General features: G+C 47.2%; 1 protein-coding gene across 1 annotated transcript in view; it reads left to right on the top strand.

The window, feature by feature from the left end:
* The window catches only part of KCNK1 (potassium two pore domain channel subfamily K member 1), a gene marked incomplete at its 5' end in the record, with an annotated part of 49575 nt that extends 23567 nt beyond the window's left edge, over window positions 1–26008 (top strand). The window contains 2 exons of the mRNA XM_082854974.1: window positions 20737–21132; window positions 25660–26008. Coding sequence (XP_082711100.1) covers window positions 20737–21132; window positions 25660–25919 — 656 coding nt within the window. The 3' untranslated portion in view covers window positions 25920–26008. The remainder of the gene's footprint in view (window positions 1–20736; window positions 21133–25659) is intronic.
* Window positions 26009–27071: the final 1063 nt, after the last annotated feature.

Here is a 27071-nt window from a genome sequence, read left to right as displayed (position 1 = left end):
TGGAGCTGGTTCTATGTTTCTTTGAAGAACCTGCAGCATCTCTAAGTGTTTGATCCATAATAGGTGTGTCATATAGACCCGAACATCACAACCAAAGCACATTCCTGATTTTTTGAGCTATCAACATTTATGAGAGGGGTTGATTTTCCAACTTTTCTGTTGCCTGGTTGAATCTCTCTCTCTCCCATAAGAGATACCGCCCTTTTCACCACCAAGCTTCCTTCCCGTTTATTTGCCTAGGATATTTAAAACAGAAGAATCTGACAAAGCATTGAACATCCCCTGTGTGTTTGTGTCAAATTCTTGATGCTTTCCCCATTAATATCCTGGGGGCGGAATCAGTGCTCTTTAGGCTGTCCGGTGTTTATAAAAACAACCTGGAGGCAATCAGTCATCTCATGAACTTGGCATTGTGGTTTCATTACTGAGGAGGGTTCTTGGCCTTCCTTCCTTAATCAATAGAAATTGATAAGAAGCCAGACAAGAAATTCAGGCAAGGCTTTATTGGGGCCCTTGCTGCAGCAGCTGGGGAGTGAAAACAAGTAACAGTTTCTCTTGCTTACTTCCCTCAGGGTGGGGGACCTTGTCCCTTGTATGGGGTGAGGGTAGGGGCAGGTCCAAAGGTCGGCCGGAGGGGTAGCTTAGGTGGTTTGCCCTCTGCTTAGGTGGTGTTGTGTGCATGGTGCATGAACAGTACCCCGCTTTTGCCCCTGACCCCCTTGCTTTTGCTCCCGGCTCTTCAGAAGTGGCAGTTGGGTTTTTGGTCTTTTTGTATCTTGTTGTCCATAATTTGTCCCCATTGCTTGTGCATGCAGTTATTTTTAGTCCCTTAAAGTTTCTTTGTATTCTGTTGCTGGAGGAGAGACCTTTAGCCAGCTACAAGCGCTGCAGCAAAGGGCGCCAGGTCCCAGGTCCCAGCCTGTCTCAGTTTGTTCACGTGTGTACTTGGCTGTGGTTTGGGTTTTAGTTTTGTACTCCTGACTTTTATCGAAAACTCCTTCCTCAAAAGTACTGAATGCTTGTTCCTTTCTCCAGGTCACACTCACCCGATGAGATCCTCTGGGGCTCTCCCCCTGCCTCATTCTGGCTCTCTGCATCTGCTAACCCCGGGGCTTTGGGGTGAACAGGAAAGAAACTGATTAGCAATTGAGGCGGTGTGGGTAGGGAGTAGGTCCTGCGATGACTTCACTATTCTCATTTTTTCAATGAGGATTTGCAAAGGGGACTATAAACTTTATATCCAAAAAGAGATCTGAGATGAGAATTCTCTTGTCCAAATAGAAAGACATACCCCAGGTGCATAGGAAGCAACAGGGAGAAGAAAATATATGATACTGGTTTAAAGAGTTAAACATTTTTGGTAACATTTGAATACATTGGAAGTGTACTCCTCTGATAAAAAAGAACTTTTTTGGCACCATGAGTAGTTTTGAAAAGGCAAGGAAACATAAGAAATAGTCATTGTGCGATATTGCTGTCAGTGTGGGCTTAACTCTGAGCCTGATTTACTGCAGGTAGGCAGGTGAGTAATAAAGGGGCAGTTGGAATTCTCAGTGCTGAACTCTCAGGAACTGTCTGGAAGCCCAGCCTGGCTTTTGACCCTAGTGATGAGCTTGAATTCAGCAGACTCATTATATTTCTCATTTCATCTCCGTTGAAAAACAAAACAGACTTGAAGGTAATTAATTACAGTTGGGTGTCAATGGTAAAATAAATTGGCTTCAAAAGTTGTTTTCTTATCAAGTGAACTAATATCCCTGTGGTGGAAATCTGGCAACAGTTTACATTTGTGGTTTTTTTTTTAAATTTACTTTATTGAAGTGTAGTTGATTTACAAAGTTGTGTTAATTTCTGCTGTGCGGCAAAGTGATTCAGTTATACATATATATGTATACATTCTTTTTCAGATTCTTTTCCATTACGGTTTATCACAGGATATTGAATCGTTCCCTGTGCTCTACAGTAGGACCTTGTTTATCCAGCCTATGTATAATAGTTTGCCTCTGCTAATCCCAGACTCCCATTCCATCCCTCGCCCATCCACCTTCCACCTCGGCGATCACAAGTCTGTTCTCTACATATGTATTTTCAGTCTCTTAAAGTGCCCTTGTAAATTGTTCCAAAAGAGGTGGTTTTCTGGGAAGATGTGGAGCATACATGTCAGGTACGTCTCGTGTCTGCCTGGACAGCCTCTTAGGGCTGCTTTCCTCACAGGCAACACTTTCTGGGTTTTGTTTTGTTTTTTTGACAGTACGCAGGCCTCTCACCGTTGTGGCCTCTCCCGTTGCGGAGCACAGGCTCCGGACGCGCAGGCCCAGCGGCCGTGGCTCACGGGCCCAGCCGCTCCGCGGCATGTGGGATCTTCCCGGACCGGGGCACGAACCCGCGTCCCCTACATCGGCAGGCGGACTCTCAACCACTGCGCCACCAGGGAAGCCCCCACTTTCTGGGTTTTATAGCCTTCATCAGCTCGCCATATGCAAGGCCCTGTGCTAGGGTTTCAGAGTTAGAAGAATCAAACGTATCGTAGAGAAGCTAAATTATCATGTAAATGATCACCATAATACTAGTGACTGTACCAACGAACATCGCTTTCAGCTGCGGTAAAGAAAAATCCCAATTTATAGTGGCTTAAACTGGTGCGTGGGGGTGATTCTTCTCCCGTTATATCGTCCGCTGGGGAGCGGTTGCAGGCGTTGGTCTAGCTGGCAGCTGTGTTGTGCAGCGTCCCGCCTGCCGCCCCCTCCCCTCGGGCCAGGCCCTCAGCAACGCAGGATGACCCCTCTGCTCCCCGCATGCTGTTGGTGATAAAGTGGGAAGAAACAAAGGTTCCCCAGACCAGCTCCCCTCCAGGCCATTTCCAGGGACAGCTGATTATCCCGCGCCATGCACGTGTGGTCACTCCTGGCTTGCGGGGTGACAAGGGCAGGAACCGGGTGGCTGTGCCCGCCTCTGGTAGCGACAGGCGAGGGGGAAGGGGGCTACGTGCCTTGGGGGCTGTCACGGCGATGCTGCGGGGGCTCGGGGACAGGACGGAAAGACGAAAGGGAGCAGTGCGTGTGAAACCGTGTAAGCGTGAAGGGCAGGGTGTGTTCTTCCGGCAGCATCTCCTGGTTCTCTTTGATCAGCCCTGAGCAGGCCGTGAGGCCGACCCGACGGGCACTAAGCGTTCACCTGGGGGTCTGAATCTTAACCTTTTGCAGTGAGAAATGGTGGCGCGGGGGATGGGCAGAGTGGGAGAAGAGCGGGTAGCTCCTCTGGGTACAGAGGAGCGATGATAACACCCTCAACCGTAACAGCGCAGCGATGACAGAGAAAAAGGAGGCGGCAGGGGCGATTCTACCGCAGTCAGGGGCTCGCGGTGCGCCCTTGCACGGTGGTGGTGAGGCAGAGCGAGTCGGGGATCCTTCCCAGGCAGCGGGCGGGTGGACAGGGGAGCCAGTGTCCGATCTGGTTTGAGGGGTGAGCTTTCGGTTTCCTTCGTAGATTTGCTGGGTTAGAGCTGGTTACGGTACATTCGCCTCTAGGTGGTTGGGAACGGAGGACGGGATTTGATGGGAGAACTGGGCGGTTAGGGTATATATAAATTAGGGGATTCTTGGGGGAGCATGTAGGTACCAGTTGAAATAAAATGTCTGGGTGGAGTCCAGGGTAAGAGGGTGGCCCACTCTAACTCACTGCATGGTGATGGAATTCATGGCAACTTAGGGCTTTATAGTTTGACATTTCCTTCTAGAGGATAAGATTTTCTCTGATGAGCTATCAGTAGACACTTGCCCCAGAGTGAGTCCCCTTCAGCTACTGCACTTCCGCCCTTGCTGTGGTTCTCTTTCCTTATCGAGTCCTCGGACTGTGATACCCTGTCATTCCCTGTTTACAGAGGTCAGAGGAGGAGGTGTGGAGACCTGAACTTCTCAGCTGGGTGTGGGCTGTCCATGGGGCCTTTGGCCGCTTCTGCTTGTCCCCACGTCACCCCCCTTATGGCATGGCGTGATGTGGCTGAATCCGTATACACCACAGCTCACACCATCTCCGGACCCGGCGTCATCTGAGTTCACCTCTCCCCCGTGCCACGCTCAGTGTAGACCATTTGGACTCTGGAGGGAAAGTGTAAATAAGACAGAATCAGCCGTGCTGCCACAATCCCAAAGGAGTTTTCAAAGTTCACGTGTCTTGACAATAAAACTGCTGCCCATCTCAGGGGCGTTCACGGTGCTTCTTAAACAGATACCCTACTAATCCATATAGTCCACAAGCAGTTATTCAGTGCACCCTACTGACCAGGCGGCTCTTCTGGGCACTTGGGCATGGAACAGTCAACAAGACATCTTAGTATGTAACTAAGTAAGGCGGTGTTTGGTGCGAGACAGGAAACGGAGATGGGGTAGTGGCTTCAGAGTGATGGAGGGGATGGGACCACTTTCGAGAGGGTGCCCTGGAGCCCTCTCTCAGGCAGTGATATTGTTCTGAGACCTGAATGAAGAAAAGGAGCCACTCCTGTGACGGAGCTCAAACTTTTGGAAGAAGAGACAAGAGGCCGGTGTTTTCCAGAGAGTAGTATATGAGGGGGGTAGTAGTAGGAAGTTTGGGCAGAGAAGTAGCCAGGGGCCAGATCTTCAGAGTCCAATAAGCTATAGCAAGGAATTAAAGATTGTGTTCTATTTCCAGTACTTGCAGTGAAAAGTCATTAGAGGATTCTAATCCAAGGGGTGATGTGATACGATTTTCATTATTCAAACATGACGTTAGGGACTCCCCTGGTGGCGCAGTGGTTAAGAATCTGCCTGCCATAGAGAGCAAATATGTGGCCACCAAGGGGGGAAAGTGGCGGGGTGGGATAAATTGGGAGATTGGGGTTGACATATATACACCAATATGTATAAAATAGGTAACTAATAAGAACCTGCTGGGTAAAAAATAAAATTCAAAAAAAATTAAATTCATATTAAAAAAAAGAGAATTCACCTGCCAATGCAGGGGACACGGGTTCGAGCCCCGGTCCAGGAAGATCCCACATGCCACAGAGCAACTAAACCCGTGCGCCACAACTACTGAGCCTGCACTCTAGAGCCCGTGAGCCACAACTACTGAGCCTGTGTGCCACAACTACTGAAGCCCGTGCGCCTAGAGGCCGTGCTCCGCAACAAGAGAAGCTACTGCAATGAGAAGCCCGCGCACCACAACGAAGAGTAGCCTCCACTCACCTCACTAGAGAAAGCCCGCACGCAGCAATGGAGACCCAACGCAGCCAAAAGCATAAATTAATTTATTAATTAATTAAAAAAAGAAAAACAAAAAGGAAGTGCTCCCTGTAATATGTCAGCCTTCTGTACCGCTGTTGGGTTTAGCAGAGCTGTCTGAGAAGTAGTTTTGTTTTTTTAAAAAAAGCAGGGCTTCCCTGGTGGCGCAGTGGTTGAGAGTCCGCCTACCGATGCAGGGGACACGGGTTCGTGCCCCGGTCCGGGAAGATCCCACATGCCGCGGAGTGGCTGGGCCCATGAGCCATGGCCGCTGAGCCTGCGTGTCCGGAGCGTGTGCTCCACAACGGGAGAGGCCACAACAGTGAGAGGCCACGTACCACAAAAAAAAAAAAAAAAAAAAGCTAACCTTATAGTATTGAAGTGGGTGGAATGGTGCCCCCCGCACGCCCCCAGTTTATGTTCAGGTCCTAACCCTGGATCCTGTGATGTTATTTGTAAAGAGGGTCCTTGCAGATGTAGCTGAGTTAAAGATCTCGAGGTGAGGTCGTCCGTATGGGCCCTGAATGCTGTAACAGATGTCGTGATACGAGACAGAAAAGGAGACGATGCAGAGGGAAGGCCAGGTGGAGGTGGAGTTAGACATGGAGTGATGCGGCCATAAGCCAAGGAAACCACCTTCCTGGAGGCCTGGAGCCCCCAGAAGCTGGGAGAGCACGGAGGATCCTCCCCCAGAGCCTTTGCAGGCAGTGCGGCCCTGCCAACATCTTGATTTCAGACCCCTGGCCCCCAGAACTGGGAGAAGATACACTTAAGCCGCCAAGTCGGCTTCTCAAGGCAGCTACAGGGCGCTAACGCAAGTGTCTTATAGCTTTGGCACACATCAGCGCTTGGGGGAGTGGAATCGTGAGGGGCAGTGGGAGACTGATAAAGGGATGCAGGAGAAAAACCATGGGCCATGGATCCAGCAGCAGGGAGAAAGATGAAAAGTGATCTGCTTTAGAACATATTTGGGAAGTGAAACCAATAGGATTTGCTGATCGATCAGAGGTTGCGGAGAAGGGAAAGAAGAATTTTTTAAAAATCGCCTTGGTGTTTGGCCTGAAGAATGCACCAGATGCCAGTACTGTTTCCTGAAACGAGGAGGACTAGGCTAGGGAAGGGGCAGATTTGGGCTGAGGCTTTCCGGGTGAGGGGTGATGATGAGGGCAGAGGTGGTCCCCTAAGTATGTCATAATCGAGACATCTTTTGTGGACACATTAATTTTGAGATGCCTGTATCACATCGAAGACAGGATTTTGAATAGGATGTTAGGCATAAATTGAAAGCTCAGAAAACAAGACAAGTAAATTTGGGAGCCATCACTGTAGTATATAGATCAGTGGTCCTCAATCCTAGCTGTATGTTGGAGTCTCTTGGGGAGCTTAAAAATATATACCAGGGCTTCCCTGGTGGCGCAGTGGTTGAGAGTCCGCCTGCCGATGCAGGGGACACGGGTTCGAGCCCTAGTCTGGGAGGATCCCACATGCCGCGAAGCAACTAGGCCCATGAGCGACAACTACTGAGCCTGCGCGTCCGGAGCCTGTGCTCCGCAACAAGAGAGGCCGCGATAGTGAGAGGCCCGTGCGCCGCGATGAAGAGTGGCCCCCACTTGCCGCAACTAGAGAAAGCCCTCGCACAGAAACAAAGACCCAACACAGCTAAAATAAATTAATTAATTAATAAACTCCTATCCCCAACATCTTCTTTTATATATATATGTATATATATACCAGCATCTGCACTTCATCCCACACCAGTTGAAGTGACATCTCTAAGGTGTTTAAGAGACCCCAGGTGAAGCTAATATGCAGCCAGGTTGAAGAACCACAGGCGTAAAATGGTACTTAAAGCCTCGAGTCTGGATGCGATCATCCAGGGCAGAGCTGCCTCAAAGATGTGATGCTGCTGTTGGGTCACAAGCAGGCTCGACTCTGATCCCCCTCTGCTTCCAGGTGGCTGTCGTCTGCGGTTGGCAGTGAGTGTAGACAGAGTATGAGGGGTGAGTCCTGGAGGGCTCGAGTCTGTTACGCTCACCACGGAGGAAGGACCAGTGAAGGACCCTGAGAAGGGCCTGTGAGCCGGGAGACAGCGAATGAGAGGGAGAAGCCAAAGGAAGAAACTGTTTCAAGGGGGCCGTCAGCTTGGTCAAATGGCGCTTAGAAGTTGAGAAACGTGAGAATAGAACTATTGGGGGGATTTCACGAGATGGAAGCCATCGGTGACCTGGAGGAGACAGACCTGTTTCAACACAGTGGTTTAGATGGAGGTCATATTGAGCCAGTAGAAGGAAGTGCGTCTGGGTCCACAGATCTTCCCAGCAAACCTGGACCAGTGAGGGAGGCCTCTGACGGACCTGTTCCTTCTCCTTTCCCCCGCTTAAAATCCGGTATATCTGTGAGCTAGAAAATTCTATTCAAAGTGACTCTTTTGAGCCCAGTGTTTCATCTTTGGGAATGAGGTACCCGAATCCCCTTATTAAGGTGTCAGCTTTATAAGTGGGTGTGTCATCTGCGCCTCTGTTTCCATTCACGTAAATATTTTTCTTTTCAGTCTGCCTTTGCTACAGAGGGATCCTCTCCCCAGGCTGGGGGATCAGTGAGTTTTATGTGGTTTCTCTTGAGCAAGGTGGTTCTAGTTGAATGACTTCGTACCTGAATGTAAATGAGGTTGTCAAACCCCGCTGCCTGGAACACATTCAGGGCTCAGCAGACATCAGTTGGAACTTAGGGCTGAAATCACCTTAAGGCAGACACAGCTTCCCCCCGGGGAGAGCCAGGTCCACATCTGGGGGGTCCCTTGGGAGGAGGGCACCTGAGCCACCGGGGTGGCTGGGAGAGCTTGGCCCTTTACACGCCCCCCGCAGTCCCGCCACCCGGACCGCCCTCACCGCCCTGCCTCTGCCCTGCTCTGTCCTCAGGGCTCCCCCTCCCCGGATGCCGAGCCGGGAGGGCTGCCTTGCCTTTGGGTTCCGGCTGCAAATCCTCTGTTCCACTCTAGTGCTTGCCCCCCGCCCCCGCCCCAAGAATCCTGTCCCCCTGCCCTGGGAGTTTCACAGGAGAATGAAGTCAGGCCCAGCATTTGTGGGGAGCCGTGTTGGAGCCGATTGCACTTCCTTCAGCCTTAGAGAAATAGCATTTTCTGGAACGCTGCTCATCAGTGATGGGTTGCCAGGACAGGAGGTGCTCCCTGGGCCGCACCGCTGCAACTCCCCCCCCCCACCACCCCAAGGCTGGCAGATGGACCTGAGAACTGTGTCCCCCATCTAGGAGCAGACAGCAGGTGTGCATGGGCCCCCTGGCAGTTCTCCTGAGGAAGCTGCAGAATTGACATCCCCCCATCCATCCGGCCCACACACGTCTGAGCTGCCTACAGCCTGGGAGTTTGTGCTCTCAAAGCACAACAGGAGGTGTTAAGCCATCTGTTCAAGGAGATTATGGAATTGTTACAGACTTGTAACAATTTATTTTTTTAAATATATAATTCCAGCACCGTTATTTATTCATTCATTAATTCATTCGTTTATTTATTTGGCTGCACTGGGTCTTAGTTGTGGCACGCAGGATCTTTAGTTGCAGCATGTGGACTCTTAGTTGTGGCATGCATGTGGGATCTAGTTCCCTGATCAGGGATCGAACCCGGGCCCCCTGCATTGGGAGCGCAGAGTCTTAGCCACTGGGCCACCAGGGAAGTCCCTGTAACAGTTTAAAAAGCACATTTGTATCTTCATGTCTCTGAGTGCCACACCTCTGTGTCCTAACTGATCTTCTGTTCATGTGCTAACTTCCAGCACTGCCCTGTACCAAAGCAGGATTTCAAGGAGTAAAGAAAAATCTAGAATGTCCTCCTCGCTGTTACGTAGATGGAAAACTGTTCTTACATCCACACATCAAAGCCTTAACTTTTAAGTCTGTCCTTCTAGGTTATTTTCAAATATAGACAGAATTAGAGAGAGTTGCATAACGGATCCTCCGTGTACCCACAAGCCAGCTGTCAACACACTGAATCTTCCCATTCTTATCTCCTCCATCCCACACACCTCCCCCACCCGCTTTTGAGTTTTCCCTGGCATATTGGGTTAGTAAGTTTCGGCTAAGCGATGCTGCGGTGACGTGGCCCTGACCTCAGTGGCTTCCAGTAACCAAGGCACGTGTCCTTGACAGATGCATGTGGCTTTGCCCTGGGACCAAGGCAGCAAGGCGAGCCTCACCCTGTGGAAGACCCACTCACGGGTGTTCCTGAAGGAGGTCCTGTGCCGACTGGGCCATGACCCAGAGCCGAGAGAAGTGAGATTTGCTAGAAGGAAGTCAGTCACGTCAGGCCCTGAGAGGAGTACAGAGGTGTTGTGTGTTCCCATATCGATGGTGTGATGGCGTTCCTATCAATTAGTCTGTAGTCCAGAGGCAGGGAGTTAGCATGTGAAGTTCCCTGATTAGGAACATGTACTCCAGGGGAAGTTAGTTAGCATTTGAGAGACCGTAACTAGGAATCCACTCTCCCGAGGTCTCAGCAAGGCCTAAGTATAGACTAGAGTCCATGAATTAGCATAAGGATTACTACAAGTATTTTCATGGGTAACGTGGATGGATTTTCATTCAAGTTACGTAGGTTGACTAGAGGTGTTTTTCATCTCCTCTTGCACGAGGAGGTATAAAACCTTTAGAACCGAGCAAATGGATATCCTTCACCATGGCATTCTGGCTCGAGGACTCAGCCGTCTTCAATGCTCTGCCACTTCACCAAGCATCCTGAGGATTCTGTCACCTGATTGGACCAGAAGGTGATAGAAATCTGGCTTCCAGAGAGTGTGGTATCCGCCTCCGCCCAGCCTTTCAAGTAACTGCTTGTGGCAGTACCTAAAGGAGAGAGAACTTGAACTTCCCTGTGCTAACAGTAGGTTGTGTGGCTATGTAGTGCCTCTTTTCTTTGTAGAACATACCACCTAGTAGAGAAACTTTGTGGGAGGGGTCTCACCTACCTTTAATCATTGGAATTTCCTGAGGTCTACCCATAGGAACGTGGTTGTGGTGAATGGGGCCTTACTGGGCCGTTTACAGTGAAGGGAGTGAGAAGTTGAGAGGGAGCCTTTGGATTTTTCTGTTGGAACGGGGGTCGTTAGTGTTGTCCCCAGCTACAGAGAGGCCACAAAGTCCTGTGTGTCAGATTGTCCCTGAGTGCTGTTGTTAGGTGTTTCGCTGTCACCAGGGCCTGCTTTACCCATCAGTGTGGTGGAGGAGTGTTGAAGGATGGAGGGAAAATGAAAATGTGAGCGGAGGATAGGAGAGAATACGGACGTCTTCTCACTAGCACGCCTCGTGGCCAGTCTGGAAGAGCGGACATATTGTCGAGAGAGTTCAGGTAGTGTTTTCAGCATCCACAGAAGAGTTTACTTGCTCTGAACTTCCTGGGTACCAGCATCTGTGCATGGATGCTTTGGTGTCATCCTAATCACACCTCCAAGAGGTAGGAGGTATTGTTCATATTTGACAGATGAGGAAATGAAGGCATAAAGTTTTGCAGGGTCACGCAGCTAGTACGAAGCAAAGCCGGGATTCAAATTTAGGATGTCAGATTCCTCGGCCCGTTTCCCTAAGCACCACCTTTGGTTTACACGTGTGGTATTGCAAAGGACTTTTTTTTTTAATTTATTTATTTTTTTGCGGTACGCGGGCCTCTCACTGTTGTGGCCTCTCCCTTTGCGGAGCACAGGCTCCGGACGCGCAGGCTTAGCGGCCACGGCTCACGGGCCCAGCCGCTCCGCGGCATGTGGGATCCTCCTGGACCGGGGCGCGAACCCGCGTCCCCTGCATCGGCAGGCGGACTCTCAACCACTGCGCCACCAGGGAAGCCTGCAAAGGACTTTTTTGTTTGCACTTTTCTCCCTGTTTTCTCAATGTTCAAGAGCATCAGAGTCTTTAAGGTCCAATGGAAGAGAAAGAGAAAGTTTATTCCAGGAACCTCTGCCTTTCAAAGGTATAGAGACTTTTCCACCAAGGTGAAGGAGACACCTGTGTTTTCCTGCCAGAAAACCTTGGGCCGTCACTGCTTTGAGTCTCTGTAAAGCGAGGGGTGGTTTGGTCCAGGAGGCATCCAGGGCCCCTCCACCCCTTTACACCAGACAAGAGTTTAGGACCACTGCTAGCCTGGATTTAGGCTTGGGGCCAGACAGGAGCTATGCTGCTTATCTGCATGGCGGGGCTTGGAAGTTCAGGGTCAAGTGAATGGTGTGTCTTCTTCTGTCCTCCAGCACTTTTTCCTTTACCTTTACCCTGTCTTCCACAGGGCAAGGTGCCTGCTGTTCCTAGGGGAAAAGAAATTGGAATTGTCTGCGCAGCATCCATGCCCCGGGGGAAAATGCCTACCAGCATGAATTTTCAAACCCTGTTCTAAAAGTGCACGACTGGGAAGCCTTTACAGTCTTAGAACTTTAGACCTCAGGGAAGTGGTGGTTGCAGGATAATTATGTCAAACCCAAAGGCGCACCTGAGGGAAGTGGCAGGTGGAGGAAATACGATGAGAAAGGCTTGTTTAAAATACTGGCGCTTTCGGAAGGACTAGACCCTTGTTCTGTTGCTTCCTTCAGTTTTTCTTCTCATTGTTTTCCTTTTGTCAGAAATTTCTAAGACGTGGTCAGGAATGGGTGAGAGAGGGAACGAAAAAGAAATCACAAAAAGACAGACTAGAATCTGACGTGTGATTCCTCAGCCGCGCTGTTTTGCACAACAATCAGGCTCTAGATCAGGATTCCAACTCTTTCGTCAGAGGTCCCGGGGTGGAAGGTAGGTCTGTGTGTGACAGACACACGGGGGGAGCGGGGGCCTGCACAGGTATGCTGACCCCTACACAAGGAGCGGGGACGGGGTGCTGCCACACGCACGGCAGCAGCAGCCGGGGTGAGAATGCCGGGCCCGTGGGTGTAGAGCATCCTCTGTAACAGGCTGTAACGTCTGCAAGAGGTTGGTGTGGAGGGCACTCATCAGGAGGGGGTATGAACCCTCTCATCCCTGTTCTCGTGGAATTGGGACCAGGTAGACCAGGGGTGACCTAAACATTTCTTCTGCATTAGCTCAAAGGGGAACAGAGGTGGAAAGAAATACTGAGAGTAACCCCAAAGCAAAGGCAGCAGTGAACTAGAAACAGGGACTTCCCTGGTGGCACAGTGGATAATAAGACTCTGCGCTCCCAATGCAGGGGCCCGGGTTCTATCCCTGGTCAGGAAACTAGATCCCACATGTGTGCTGCACCTAAGGAGCCCGCGTGCCACACCTAAGGAGCCCGCGTGCCGCACCTAAGGAAGCCCGCGTGCCGCACCTAAGGGGCCCGCGTGCCACACCTAAGGAGCCCGCGTGCCGCACCTAAGACCTGGCACAACCAAATAAATAAATATTTTAAAAACAAAACAAAACAAAAAAACAAAACAAAAAACCCCCAGAAAAACAGTGAATTAGAAACAGACTGGACCAAGCAGAAGTCTCAGGTCCAGGGGAAAATGAGGACAGGCCAGTGTGCTGCCTAGATAGCTGTCGATGAAACAAAATCAATAAACAATCAATAATAAGAATAGAAAAGAGTGTTACCTGAGCCATCTGAGGACTATAGCCCGGGAGCCAGCTTCGCATATGACTCTGAGAAACTGCTCCAGAGAAGCATGGTTTTCGACACAGTTTTATATCTTGTCAGAACAAAGAACGTCAAACAAGTCAGGGATCCATTCCTTCAAGGTTTAAAAGAAACAGACCAGCACATGCACAGCGAGTCAGCACAGCCTTAGCACCTGCGAAGGCAGGCTTGTCATCAAAGGAGTCCCAGCCTTGGTATCCCAGGAAGGGAGGCATTTAATCTTTGTGTTTCGTGTGGACATTCTTTACTTCTGGTCAGTGTGCCCTTTCCTTTAAAAATTAAAGCAGATGTACAATGTAGATTTGACAGGCCACAAACAGGTTGGGTTTTTTTTAAGTTTATTTATTTATTTTATTTTATTTATTTTATTTTTGGCTGCGTTGGGTCTTCGTTGCTGCGCACGGGCTTTCTCCAGTTGCGGCAAGCGGGGGCTACTCTTCGTTGCAGTGCGTGGGCTTCTCATTGCGGTGGCTTCTCTTGTTGCAGAGCACGAGCTCTAGGCTCGCGGGCTTCAGTAGTTGTGGCTCGTGGGCTCTAGAGCGCAGGCTCAGTAGTTGTGGCGCACGAGCTTAGTTGCTCCGCATCATGTGGGCTATTTTTGGATGAGGGCTCCAACCTGTGTCCCCTGCATGGGCAGGCGGATTCTTAACCACTGTGCCACCAGAGAAGCCCAAACAGGCTATTTTTAGTTAGCATAAAATTCAAGTTATCTCTTGTAGTAGCCAGAACGACCTCCCTAAATCTCAATATGTGAACATTTCTTTTATGAGAGCCTAGCTCTCACCCAGGGCCCCGGACCCTCAGGGCAGGGTGAGTTTCTGGGAGCTCCCAGCACAGGCTAGCCATGCCCTGTGGTCATTGCTTTAGGTCTGATCTGTCTCAGAGTATTCCGTGATTTGGGAACACACAGGGATTTCTCCAGCTTTCATCGCCCACGTCGTCAGCCATCATCGCTCCTCTGTGTTTCCCTGTTACCCCTCATCACAGCCCCTATGGCCTGATTTAAAAGATTGGTAAACACACGGTTCAAATCCTGCCTCTGCCACGAGCTTGCTCTTAGAACTTCGGTAAACGGTCTAATCTCAGTGTCTCTTTTTCTGTAAAATAGGGACTTGGCATGCTTATCTCAAAGAGCTGATGTGAAGATTAAAGGAGATGAAACTTACAAAGCAAATGCCTGGGTCATAACGTACCAAATGCTTTACATTCATTTTCTCTTTGGAACACTCTTCCCAGGTCTGCAGGGGAGACCAGAGTTAACAAGGGCCAAATATGAGGGTTTTTTTTTTTTTGGCCGTACCACGCGGCACGTGGGATCTTAGTTCCCCGACCAGGGGTGGAACCCACGTCCCCTGCATTGGAGGTGCGGAGTCGTAACCACTGGACCGCCAGGGAGGTCCCGAGGATACTTTGAAGGTTCTAGGAATTTGAAGTGTCATGAAGTGTCATTGTAATTATGTATTGACCTTATTCCCTGACTTTTTCTAAATGCTCTCAAGCTCATCTCCCCATTCCCGTATCCACTACGCTGGATTCTTCCTGGTTTGGTTGCTAGAATAAGCTCAGGCTTGGCACTGCTTCTGGGCCAGCCCGACGGGCGTGCCTCCCTAGAGGTAGGCTCTGTTTCGCTCTCCTTCTGTATGACGTGTCTCTTCATTGTGATGCTCTGGAATCTTGGGGCCTTGTTGATCCTGCAGGAACTGCCCCTCCCAGGCTTAGCCAATCCCGAGATGGTAAAGGGCCCGCCTGTGGGTGTGCTTTTCCTATCCAAACCAGCCAGTCCGGAGCCCTCACCCCAGCACCTCCTTTATCGGGCTGTCTCTCTGAGATACTCTCCCGCCGCCCTCGTACCAGGGGACTACCCCAGGGCCGGGTACCAGACAACTAGGGCCAGCCCCTGCATGCCAGAGCCCCCTGAAATGACTCCAACTAGGCAGCCCTAAGCCTGTTTACCCTGCCTCGTCTGTTCCCTTCTGGGGGACCACAATACATGGGGCTGCGTGGAATCCTGGGAAAGCTATACTGAAAACCGGAACTAATCTGGTGATGATCTCATATTGGCTATTGGGTCACGTGCTACCCTCTTGCGCCTCTGGTAACCTAACAAGGGGATTAAGTGACAGTGCTCAGTAGGTGGCCACTTGAGCAAGCTGGTGCTGGGGAAGGTACAGAGAGATTAAGAGCTGATTCTCTTTCAGAGGGAACAGGTCTCTACCTGTCTCTACCACTGCGCCACCAGGGAAGCCCAGGTTTCCGCAACTTTTATTTACGCCTCTGATAATTTCGATTGTATGAAGCAGGGCTTCATAAGGTGATCTTGGCTTGTGAGGATAGGGAGAGGCTGGTGGGAGAAGACATTATAGGGATACATGTCTTAAAAATAGATTGAGGGGCTTTCCTGGTGGCGCAGGGGTTGAGAGTCCGCCTGCCGATGCAGGGGACGTGGGTTCGTGCCCCGGTCCGGGAAGATCCCACATGCCGCGGAGCGGCTGGGCCCGTGAGCCATGGCCGCTGAGCCTGCGGGTCCGGAGCCTGTGCTCCGCAACGGGAGAGGCCACGACAGTGAGAGGCCCGCGTACCACAAAAAAAAAATAGATTGAAGAAGGTCTAAAAATACGAAAAAGGAAAAAGGGAAAGATCATTGTAATTTTTTTTTTTTTTGTGGTACACGGGCCTCTCACTGTTGCGGCCTCTCCCATTGCGGAGCACAGGCTCCGGACGCGCAGGCTCAGCGGCCATGGCTCACGGGCCCAGCCGCTCCGCGGCATGTGGGATCTTCCCGGACCGGGGCACGAACCCACGTCCCCTGCATCGACAGGCGGACTCCCAACCACTGCGCCACGAGGGAAGCCCAGATCATTGTAATTTGAACTCTAGAGCTAAAAAACATCATTCAATAGATTAAAAAATTAAACAGTGCGAGGGAAAAGAAAACATATAGAAATGAAACAGTTGGGATCACTTAGCACTAGATAGTATTCATAGGACTAGTGTAAGGGGTAAAATGAATAAACACATATTTTATTTTTTATTTATTTTAAAATTTTATTGGAGTCTAGTTGATTTACAATGTTGTGTTAGTTTCAGGTGTACAACGAAAGTGATTCGTTTATACATATACATATATGCATTCTTTTTCAGATTCATTTCTCACATGGGTTATCACAGAATATTGAGTAGAGTTCCCTGTGCTCTACAGTAGGTCCTTGTTGGTTATCTGTCTTATATACAGTAGTGTATGTATGTTAATCCTAAGCTCCTGATTTATTCCGCCCCCCCCCCCACGTTTCCTCTTTGGTAACCATAAGTTTGTTTTCGATATCCGTAAATAAGTTCATTTCTGTTTTGTAAATAAGTTCATTTGTAAGCACATGGTTTTAGAGTGACAGGAAATGAACCCTGAAAGTTGTTAATGCTTAGCAAAGAAAGCATTCATAATAGGAATCCCAAAGTTGGCCAGGTTGCTCGCTGAAAAATTTAAATTAGAAAATTAAATCTTTTTGATTGGATAATGTAGAACAAATGGTCAATAAGCAGGTAGCAAACGGTGAAAAACTACATGTTGAAGCAGGATCATCAGAAAGAAAACAGTAGCAGAACAGCCATACATGCGGTATACTATTCATGATAGAAACAAACTAAAACTGTGTTTTTCTGGAAATCTATGTATATGGAGCTAAATGCTTTGAAAACTTTCAGGAACTATGGGCTACAGACTCATAACAGTCACCTCTGGAGACCTGGAGTTGAAGAGGAGGTGGGTGGTCAAGGGACCTTTTCATCAGTCTTCTGTGAACATTCCAATGAAAATGTACTTTCCATATTGAAGAATGAATCATTTTTTTACAACATACAGTTTTGATGGAAACTTTCAGCTGATGTTTATGTGAGCCTCTTTGGAATATAACTCATCCTCTGGGCCACAGGGCATCCTATCACATTTGACTGGTGCCTCTGCAGTTGTGTATTTATTTGTAGGCAAGGATTCCAGATGGAGTGTGCATACATTGTACCATGTTATATTAAATAATATGAATAAATGAGAGGTTGGTTTGTTTTTTTTTTTTGGCCATGCCACATGTCTTGTGGGATTTTAGTTCCCCAACCAGGGATTGAACCCGGACCCTCAGCAGTGAGAGCTTGGACTGCTAACCACTGGACTACCAGGGAATTCCCAAGAGTATTTTTTTATATGGGCAGGGTCACCACAAGAGGTAGTGGTGAGCGGCACTTCTCTCAAAAGCATCATGATGTACATGTGAAGAAATTGCACGTTTGTGACTTGCTGTAATGGACGGAATAGGAGCCCATAGAGGTTCTCTTGGATCTCATTCAGGAGGATGAATGCCCGTGTCCAGCATGGCGTGGCTCCAAATTGGATGTTAGCTAGCCTCGTGTCAGGGCTGTTTAGTTAGAGTGACAGATGGGGAAGCCAGATTTCTTGGGAGACTGTCATCGGTGTGATGCGCCCCCTACGCCCTCACCCGCATGATACATGTCCTCCTACCTGCCCTACAGGTGCAGAATCAGAACAGAAAACCCAGCAATCGTGGGATAGGAGGCTACTCTATAAGAACATTTGTACAACCTAGTTTCATCTCTGGATCCTAAGTTTTTGTTTTTTAAATATACATATATATTATATTATTATATTATATTATTTATTTATTTATGTTTGGCTGCGTTGGGTCTTTGTTGCTGTGCGCGGACTTTCTCTAGTTGCAGCGAGCGGGAGCTACTCTTTGTTGTGGTGTGTGGGCTTCTCATTGCGGTGGCTTCTCTTGTTGCGGAGCATGGGCTCTAGGCACGTGGGCTCAGTAGTGTGGCTCGCGGGCTCAGTAGTTGTGGCACGCGGGCTTCAGTAGTTGTGGCATGCAGGCTCAGTAGTTGTGGCTCACGGGCTCTAGAGCGCAGGTTCAGTAGTTGTGGCGCATGGGCTTTGTTGCTCCACGGCATGTGGGATCTTCCTGGACCAGGAATTGAACCCGTGTCCCCTGCATTGGCAGGCGGATTCTTCACCACTGCGCCACCAGGGACGTCCCTGGATCCTAAGTTTTTGAAGTTCGTTTTTCCAGTAGACTTTGCCATGCTCAATCTTTTGGGCCCCAAAATTATATGCATAGCCTTAGAAAAGTTTAAGGAACACCAAATAAGTAAGGTATTAACATTCTGCTAAATCCTTCCTAGTTTGTAAAGGATGTTAATGTGGTTCTGAGATAAAAATATGAGCTTTGCTTTGCGATTTATCTCAGGAGTCAGTTGACTGAACTTGAGTAAATTATTCACTGCTTCATTATAATTCACTAGGACTGAAGGTTTCTGTCTGGTGCATTCAGCTGTCCATTGCAAAAGAATTGCTGTGTACTCAGTAAAGCACTGAAAGTGTACAGACTGCAGATGAGATATAAATTTTACAGTGTACTTTCCACTAACAAAAATTATTTATGCAAACATCAGAAGGAGAAACTGGCTTTCAAGAGGCATCTACACTTTAGTGATTTTTAATCTCTTAGTGGGAACACATTACTGACCGAAAAAAAAAAAAAGCATTACTGCAGACAGCCATCCTAGAGTCTTGTAATGATTATCTCTATGGCTTGGAGATAACATTTTAGTAAATGGAAGTTTAGTTAAGATTCTAATAAAAAGAGCTATTATCATTGGAGAGTAAAAACTGTAGCCTAAAGTATTTTAAAACTAGAAATTAATTTTTTTTCTACTAGTACTGAAATCGTGTAGTTTATTGGAACAGATGCTACAGAAGAGGTGGGCTATGTGAAATAGGTGTGTTACACTTTTAGTGAAGATACTTCATAGCAATGCTACCAAACAGTAATAAAATCATGGCTTCAAGACTTCTACGTAGTCTAACAAATTCAGCTAATCTTATGTCTTCTCTACACAATTCCTGCCAAAGTCAATCCATCCCTTACAGTCTCTGCTCGCTCCCCTGTTGTCTCCTGATACTTCTGGTCAGAGGCTCATTACCAAATTTGTAAATCACTTTCCAGTCGGCTTTGTTTTGTTAAATAAGATTCCATTATCAGATTCTGTTTCCAGATCTCTGACCATTAAAAACTCCTTCCTCCTTAATGCCTGGCATGGCTCCGATTGGCCCCTGTCTTCTGTGATATGGGCTGCTTTACTTAGAAAGTCTGATTCCTCTGTAATGTGTTTTTCCTCAAAAGTGAAGCGTTCACATTTCTGCTGCTTCCTTTTTTTGCATGAACAGAATTCGACAAGCTTTCTCCATCCTTCATGTTACCCTCTGGAAACCCTAACTGACTCATCTCCCTCTTTAACCATGCCCGGAATCAGCTGAAGCATTCCAGGAGCAGCCAGGTGTGCGAGGACCAGATGGGTTCAGGACCCGATGCTCAGCACGGTGGTTCTCAATCCTCTGAGCGTCTGAGCTCTGGCATCTCTTTACAGAAAATGCACGGGTGTGGAGATGCGTTCAAGTGGATACAATTTCAGTAGATTGTTGGGACTCCCTATTCGTTCAGAACCTTCTGGGATAAGCCACCTTGACTGTCGTGCTGAGGCCAGGCACAGGAGTAACCGGGGCAGCTTCTTGGTGGCCACATAGACCTGGGCCGCCCCCCGTACCTCCGGAAACTGGTATAAAGCAGAGAATCAGGAGATCCGAAGCTGAAGGTTTTTCAGAGTTATTTCTAAGCAGGATGTATTTTACAAATCAGATTTTGAAGCCACTTTTCAATAATAACCCCATGAGTGAGGGGTTTTTTTCAGAAGCTGATTTCACCCCAGAAAATGCATTTAGTTGGCTTTTTCCTGGACAGACTTGTTCAGACATGGGCATCCTTTCAGGATGAAGGGATTGTGAGATTTATTTTTTATTTTTTTCCGGTATGCGGGCCTCTCACTGTTGTGGCCTCTCCCGTTGCGGAGCACAGGCTCCGGACGCGCAGGCTCAGTGGCCATACCTCGCGGGCCCAGCCGCTCTGCGGCATGTGGGATCTTCCCCGACCGGGGCACGAACCCGTGTCCCCCGCATCGGCAGACGAACTCTCAACCCCCGCGCCACCAGGGAAGCCCCAGGGCTTGTGAAATTTTAAAAACAGTCCGTTGGCTTCTCTCTTGCAGGTGTTTGTCAGATGAAGCCTCTTGACTAGCTTGATTTGGGAATGACTGAAACCTAGTGGAAAATCAGAGACATAGGTTTTGACCACTGACCCTAACGGGTGGGTTTTTTTAATGTCTGTTTTGTGGACTATATGGCATCTTGGAACCTACAGAAATGACAAGGCGGAAAAAATGTTAACAGTTTGTGGATGTGCCGTTTAACCAGATCATCGAACAAAGTATTTGAAAAGGAGCACTCAGCCCTGTGACTCGGTGTGCTTTCATCTTCGTTTATCTTCCTGTTTCTTGATGTCTGTATCCTCACTGAGTCTTCCCCCATCTTCCCACTGTACCATCATCTGCTTGGTTCTAGTGTTTCGGAGCAAGCCTGTACTGGCTTTGGATCCTAATGAGGCTCCTGGGGAGGGTTGGGGGGAGCGGAGTGGGGAGGGGTACACCCTCCTGGCAGAAAGGCATCCTATCATGCATTTTCCCTGATGGCCTAAGACGACGAAGTGTTAGCTCTGCCGCACACAGAGCTTCTGTTTCAGCCTAACAATGACCTCAGCGCCAGGCTTGGATGCGTGGGGAAGAGCCGGGTGGATCTGACCCAGAGGGATGGACTTCCCAAATGTACGGCATCCGCTGCTGAATCTTACTGCAGTAACAGGATACAGCCTTTGAAGGACCAACGTAAATTTCGTCTGGTTCATCTCCTGGGTGGGAGGGGAGGACGGCTGGACGGCAGGCGTGTGTTATTTATAAGGTGTTTTCCGCCTCTTCCCCTTTCAGGTTATGGCCACACTGTGCCCCTGTCCGACGGGGGCAAGGCCTTCTGCATCATCTACTCGGTCATCGGCATCCCTTTCACCCTCCTGTTCCTGACAGCAGTGGTCCAGCGTGTCACCATCCATGTCACCCGCAGGCCAGTCCTCTACTTCCACGTCCGCTGGGGCTTCTCCAAGCAGGCGGTGGCCATCGTCCACGCTGTCCTTCTCGGTGTGATCACTGTGTCCTGCTTCTTCTTCATCCCGGCCGCGGTGTTCTCCCTCCTAGAGGATGACTGGAACTTCCTGGAATCCTTTTACTTCTGCTTCATTTCCCTGAGCACCATTGGCCTCGGGGATTATGTTCCCGGAGAGGGCTATAATCAAAAATTCAGGGAGCTCTACAAGATTGGGATCACGTGTGAGTATTGGGGTTCACGGACTCTGCCGCCGCCGGGGCTCTGTTGGCAGTTCCAAGCTCCACCTCACCCACTCGTGGAGAGCCGCTCATCAGAGCCCTGACTGCTTTCCATGGATAAGTTTTCCATTTTGCCTCCTTCCCATAACTTTCATTTCATCATGATTCCTTTCAAAATGCTTTAAGCAAAAGCCTTATTACTGAGAATTATTTTTTCCCAGGCACCTTAAAAGTACCCATCAATTTCTTACTAGTAATGTAAGAGACACTACAAATGACAGCACAAGAATGCACCACACAGAATAACTTGATAATCAACTTTTTTTTTTTTTTTTTTCTCGGTACGCGGGCCTCTCACTGTTGTGGCCTCTCCCATTGCGGAGCACAGGCTCCGGACGCGCAGGCCCAGCGGCCACGGCTCACGGGACCAGCCGCTCCGCGGCATGTGGGATCTTCCCGGACCGGGACACGAACCCGTGTCCCTCGCATCAGCAGGCGGACTCCCAACCACTGCGCCACCAGGGAAGCCCGAGAATCAACTTTTGATTTAAAAAAATTGCTCTACTTTATTAACTATTTTAAGCTCAAGAAAACCAGGACTAGGATGTAGCCTGTTAACAATCCATCATGTTCTTTCATTTACCTGGAAAATCGTAAACCAGTTGCTTATCTCATTTGTCCATCTGGTTCTTTTTTGAAGAAGTTAGACCATGTTTGCCGCTTTCAGAATTTTATATGTGGAAAATAGGCATAAAATTCAGATGGCCAGTGACTTATAACTTAAACAATATTTTAAAAATTCAATATAATGTCATAGAAAACTTAGAAATCCATTGGCAAGAAACTATTTATTTTTGTGTGTCTGTTTCCTGTCTGTTCACAATGTGTAGAATTACATCATACTGTATGTACAGTTTTGTTTTTGAATTTAATTGAATTTAATGTTTTTATCCAGCAGGTTCTTATTGTTTCTCTATTTTATACATATTAGTGTATATATGTCAATCCCAGTCTCCCAGTTCATCTCACCACCACCATCCCCTGTACGTATAGTTTTCATTTCTGCCTTCTCAGGAATTTTTCAAGACTCAGCTCATGGCGTGTCTTCTAGGAAATCACAGTACATACTCAGGCAGCCAGATGTTCTGGCCTGGCCCTATCCTGTAGTCTTAACATGACAGAATGATTAGTTGAACTGTATGTATTTTCGCTTTTCTATGAAACCATGCTCACTCAGGACAAAGGCTTCACTAATAAACACCCAGTGCTTTCAGCAGTGCCTGGCTACCATACAAGTTCCATAAATATTTACCAAATGGTTACAGGAGTGATTGCACATTTCCTCTAGTTACCATATTTATCTTTAATATCCACATAATATTTTATTGGGTGCCTATACCATCATCTAGTTCTGCTTCGCTCAAATATTTGTTTGTTTATTATTTTTAAAAATAAATTTATTTATTTATTTTTGGCTGTGTTGGGTCTTCGTTGCTGCGCGTGGGCTTCCTCTAGTTGCGGTGAGCGGGGGCTACTCTTCCTTGCGGTGCATGGGCTTCTCATTGCGGTGGCTTCTCTTGTTGCGGAGCACGGGCTCTAGGCACACAGGCTTCAGTAGTTGTGACACACGGGCTCAGTAGTTGTGGCTCACGGGCTCTAGAGCTCAGGCTCAGTAGTTGTGGTGCACCGGCTTAGTTGCTCTGCGGCATGTGGGATCTTCCCGGGCCTGGGCTCGAACCCGTGTCCCTTGCATTGGCAGGCAGATTCTCAACCACTGTGCCACCAGGGAAGCCCTCCATCAAATATTTAGATTGCTTCCAGTTGGGGGGCATTATAAATAATACTGCAGTAAATACTTTTGTATGTTTACATGTTTTTCTACTTTGTTATCTTTCCAGGAAGTGGGCTGGCTGACCCAAAGTGAACATGCCCTTTGGTGACTCATAGATCATGTTGACCCAGTGCTTTCCAAATGGCCTTATGAGTTTACAGTACCACCAGAATTACCTAATGCAAGACTTTCTTGTCTTGCATTAGGGTAAAATGTTTACCTCCTTCTCTGAATTTAATTCGTTTCTGTAATTAATTATGGTGGCTAGCTCTACTTTTCTCTTGTGCTAATTGTTTGCTCATAAATTTTGCCCAACGGTTTAATGTCCTCAATGTTTCATGTAGTACTAAATCCTTACAGAACGTTTTAAGGCTTGTTTCCATGTGAATTGTAGTTTTCTTAGGCTCTCTGAATAGTGCATGTGCCAGGTGGAGCAAATGAACGTTCCAAAGGTATATTAGTTTGTGGATAGGCTAAAGTCCCGCAGCTTTTGTCTGAAACGTCATGGCTATTTTTGTCAGCCCTCAAGAGTTCGACTACATAGTGGATAAAGGAAAAGGAGGAGATTAGCCATTAGTCTACTAACAATGTCATTGCTATTTCTAAAATATGCTATCTTATTACCAAACCCTAATAACCAAATTCTAAAGATACTAGAAAACTGTCACTTTGCATTCTTGACGTAATCAGCCTCCTTGTTCCAGTTATGCTACCGATTCTGACTTCCCTGGTTCATTTACTTTCTGAAAATAGTCCTCAAACGTTTTACCATTTGGGGTCATGAAACTGGGATTTTTGTTACTCTTTGAGTTTTCATTTTCGTGTTTTTGTTACTTTCCCTGATGAAAACCATTTTTTTTTCTGAAAACCGATTTTAAATGCCTTGGAATTGACTTAAAATTACTGTTTTCCTATCACGGATTCCAAGGAATAGCACTTTACCTGAAGCGACAGGTTATCTTTCATTTTGGAGTCAGAAACATAGTATTTGAGGAATGGTCCGTGTGCCCCAGAAATGACTGGTCACATAATGGAAAGCTTAGTCTGCTAGCGGGGCCCCAGTGAAAGTGTAAATAACCACACCCAAAGACCTTGTAAATATCCACATCTGTTCCTTTTTTTTTTTTTTTTAATATTTATTTATTTATTTGGTCACGCTCGGTCTTAGTTGCGGCAAGCGGGCTCCTTAGTTGTGGCATGCGAACTCTTGGTTGCGGCACGTGGGATTTAGTTCCCTCACCAGGGACTGAACCCGGGCCCCCTGCATTGGGAGCGTGGAGTTTTTTTAACCACTGCACCACCAGGGAAGTCCCTCCACGTCCATTCTTAAGGGAATTTTCATCTAGCTTAAACTAATTTCTACTGCTAAAAGCATTGAGTGCTGAAAAGGGTGGCAAGCTTTGTGCCAAGCACTCCTGATAATACGTCAGAAACTCTTCCGAAATGTCACTGGCTTTTTGAGAAGCACTGATTATACAGTGGAGGGGAGGTTGCCCTTGGGCGAGTACAGTGTGTTATCTCTCTTTAACAATGCCTTATCAGCCCCAACTTCTTTTTTTCCCAGAATCACACCATGTGATTCTGAATCATCCAGGGTTGTAGAAGGTTAAGTTATTCTTTTTTTTAATTTATTTATTTTATTGACGTATAGTTGATTTACAATGTTGTGTTAATTTCTGCTGTATAGCAAAGTGAGTCAGCTATACAGATATACATTCTTTTTCATATTCTTTCCCATTATGGTTTAACACAGGATGTTGACTATAGTTTCCTGTGCTCTACAGTAGGACCTTGTTGTTTATCCATCTTATATATAATAGTTTGCATCTGCTAATCCCAAACTCCTAATCCATCCCTCCCCCTTGGCAACCAGAAGTCTCTCCTCTGTGTCTGAGTCTGTCTCTGTTTCATTGATAAGTTTATTTGTGTCATATTTTACATTCCACATATAAGTGACATCATATGGTATTTGCCTTTCTCTTTCTGACTTACTTCACTTAGTTTGATAATCTCTGGGTCTATCCTTGTTGCTGCAAATGGCATTATTTCATTCTTTTTTATAGCTGAGTCATATTCCATTGTATATATGTACCACATCTTTATCCATTCACCTGTCGATGGACACTTAGGTTACTTCCATGTCTTGGCTATTGTAAATAGTTCTGCTATAAACATTGGGGTGCATGCATCTTTTCAAATTAGAGTTTTTTCTGGATATATGCCCAGCAGTGGGATAGCAGGATCGTATGGTAGCTCTATTTTTAGTTTTTTGAGGAACCTCCGTACTGTTTTCCATAGTGGCTGTACCAAATCTACATTCCCACCAACAGTGTAAGAGGGTCCCTTTTCTCCACACCCTCTCCAGCATTTGTTATCTGTAGAGTTTTTAATCCTGGCCATCTGACTGGTGTGAGGTGATACCACACTGTAGTGTTGACTTGCATTTCTCTAATAATTAGCGATATTGAGCATCTTTTCATGTGCCTGTTGGCCATCTGTATGCCTTCTCTGGAGAAACGTCTATTTAGGTCTAGGAGGTTAAATCATTCTCCATTTTTCTCTGGGTCGTCCCTATTTGACCCATGGAATTCAAAACATCCCTAGAAATTATAGAAGTGGCAATGGATTTATTCATCAGCAGATAGGTTGCGTCTTGCGTGGCTCGATCGCACTGAGACGCTGTCATTTCTCTCACACAGGTTACCTGCTTCTGGGTCTTATTGCCATGTTGGTGGTTCTGGAAACCTTCTGTGAGCTCCACGAGCTGAAGAAGTTCAGAAAAATGTTCTATGTGAAGAAAGACAAGGAGGAGGATCAAGTGCACATCATAGAGCACGACCAGATGTCCTTCTCCTCCATCATGGACCAAGCGGCCAGCGTGAAGGAGGACCAGAAGCAGGATGAGCCTTTTGTGCCCCCCCAGTCACCGGCCTTTGCCGACGGTGCCGCGAACCAGTAGGCTTAGGGCTTTGCCGCGCCGTCCCAGAGCGCAGGCTCCGGGCAGTGGGCGGAGGCTTCACTTTGCTCATTTTGAAGAGTATGTAAAAGCCAAGGTGACATTTTAACAAGTATCTACTGTCTGCAGGATTTTTTGTATAATGGAGCAAAGGAAGCTCTTACTCTGGAGGACTGTCTTAAATCCGAGAAAATGGGGTCTGTACCCGTCATTCATATGTGACAAAATTATCTCGACTTTACTAATAGGTGAACAGCACTTGAAGCAGGGTGCCTCTGTGGAGAGAAGCAGATTTTATACTTTTCGTTGGGGACTTTGGGATTTGCATTTAAATCATTTAGCTGATGGTTAAATGGCAACATTTATATTTAAAAGCAAAAAAGAAAAGCATAGAGATGTGTTTTACAAATAAGTTTATGTGTCCTGGTTTGCATGTGCCCATCTGAAATCATTATTTTTGTAGACTCTAAGTTAAACCTACTATTTATAATGACTAGATAACCATTAACTGTGTCCATATAAAGTATAAATATGTTTATATCCTGTACATACGGTGTGGGTCACCGGACCCCAGCACACTTCTTAACCCAAGACTGTAGAGATTTCCCCTTTTGATTTCTCTTTATACTGAAGAATCAAAAGTTACTGCAATAATATAAGGGGAATAACACGCTTATGAGTGAATTACTTTAGTATTCTGCTACAATAAATGTTTCTACCCTCTCGCAGTAGTATGGTCTCAGATGTCTAAAATGTTTGTAAGCATTTCTCTGGAGGTGAACAAGTAACAAAGAATATGATTTTGTAAAGAAAAAAAAAGAAAGAAAAGAAGAAAAAGTTAAGATATTTTGTTTTGAAAGTGAATTATGATTTGCTCTCACCTAGTACTAAAGCACAGAACCGGAACACAGACGCCCCGAATGAACAGATTCTGTCAAATGAGTCCGAGAGTTTTTTTAATTTATAAGTTGAATAAATAAAAATGTTAGTTGGTTGCAGTCGTATGCTTTAATATATCAAGAAAAGTTTTCCTCCACCTAGATAATAGGTATGCACTCTTTGGTAGCAACCATAAAGGCAACATTTAAATGCCGTACACAGGACGCTATTAGGAATTTTAGAAGAGAAAATTAGACCATGTGTGATGACGCATGC

The sequence above is a fragment of the Leucopleurus acutus genome (assembly GCF_964270905.1).
Source record: "Leucopleurus acutus genome assembly, chromosome: 14".
Classification (NCBI taxonomy): Eukaryota; Metazoa; Chordata; class Mammalia; order Artiodactyla; family Delphinidae; genus Leucopleurus; species Leucopleurus acutus.
The sequence above is the reverse complement of the archived record's forward strand: the minus strand, read 5'-3'. Positions and strand labels throughout refer to the sequence as shown.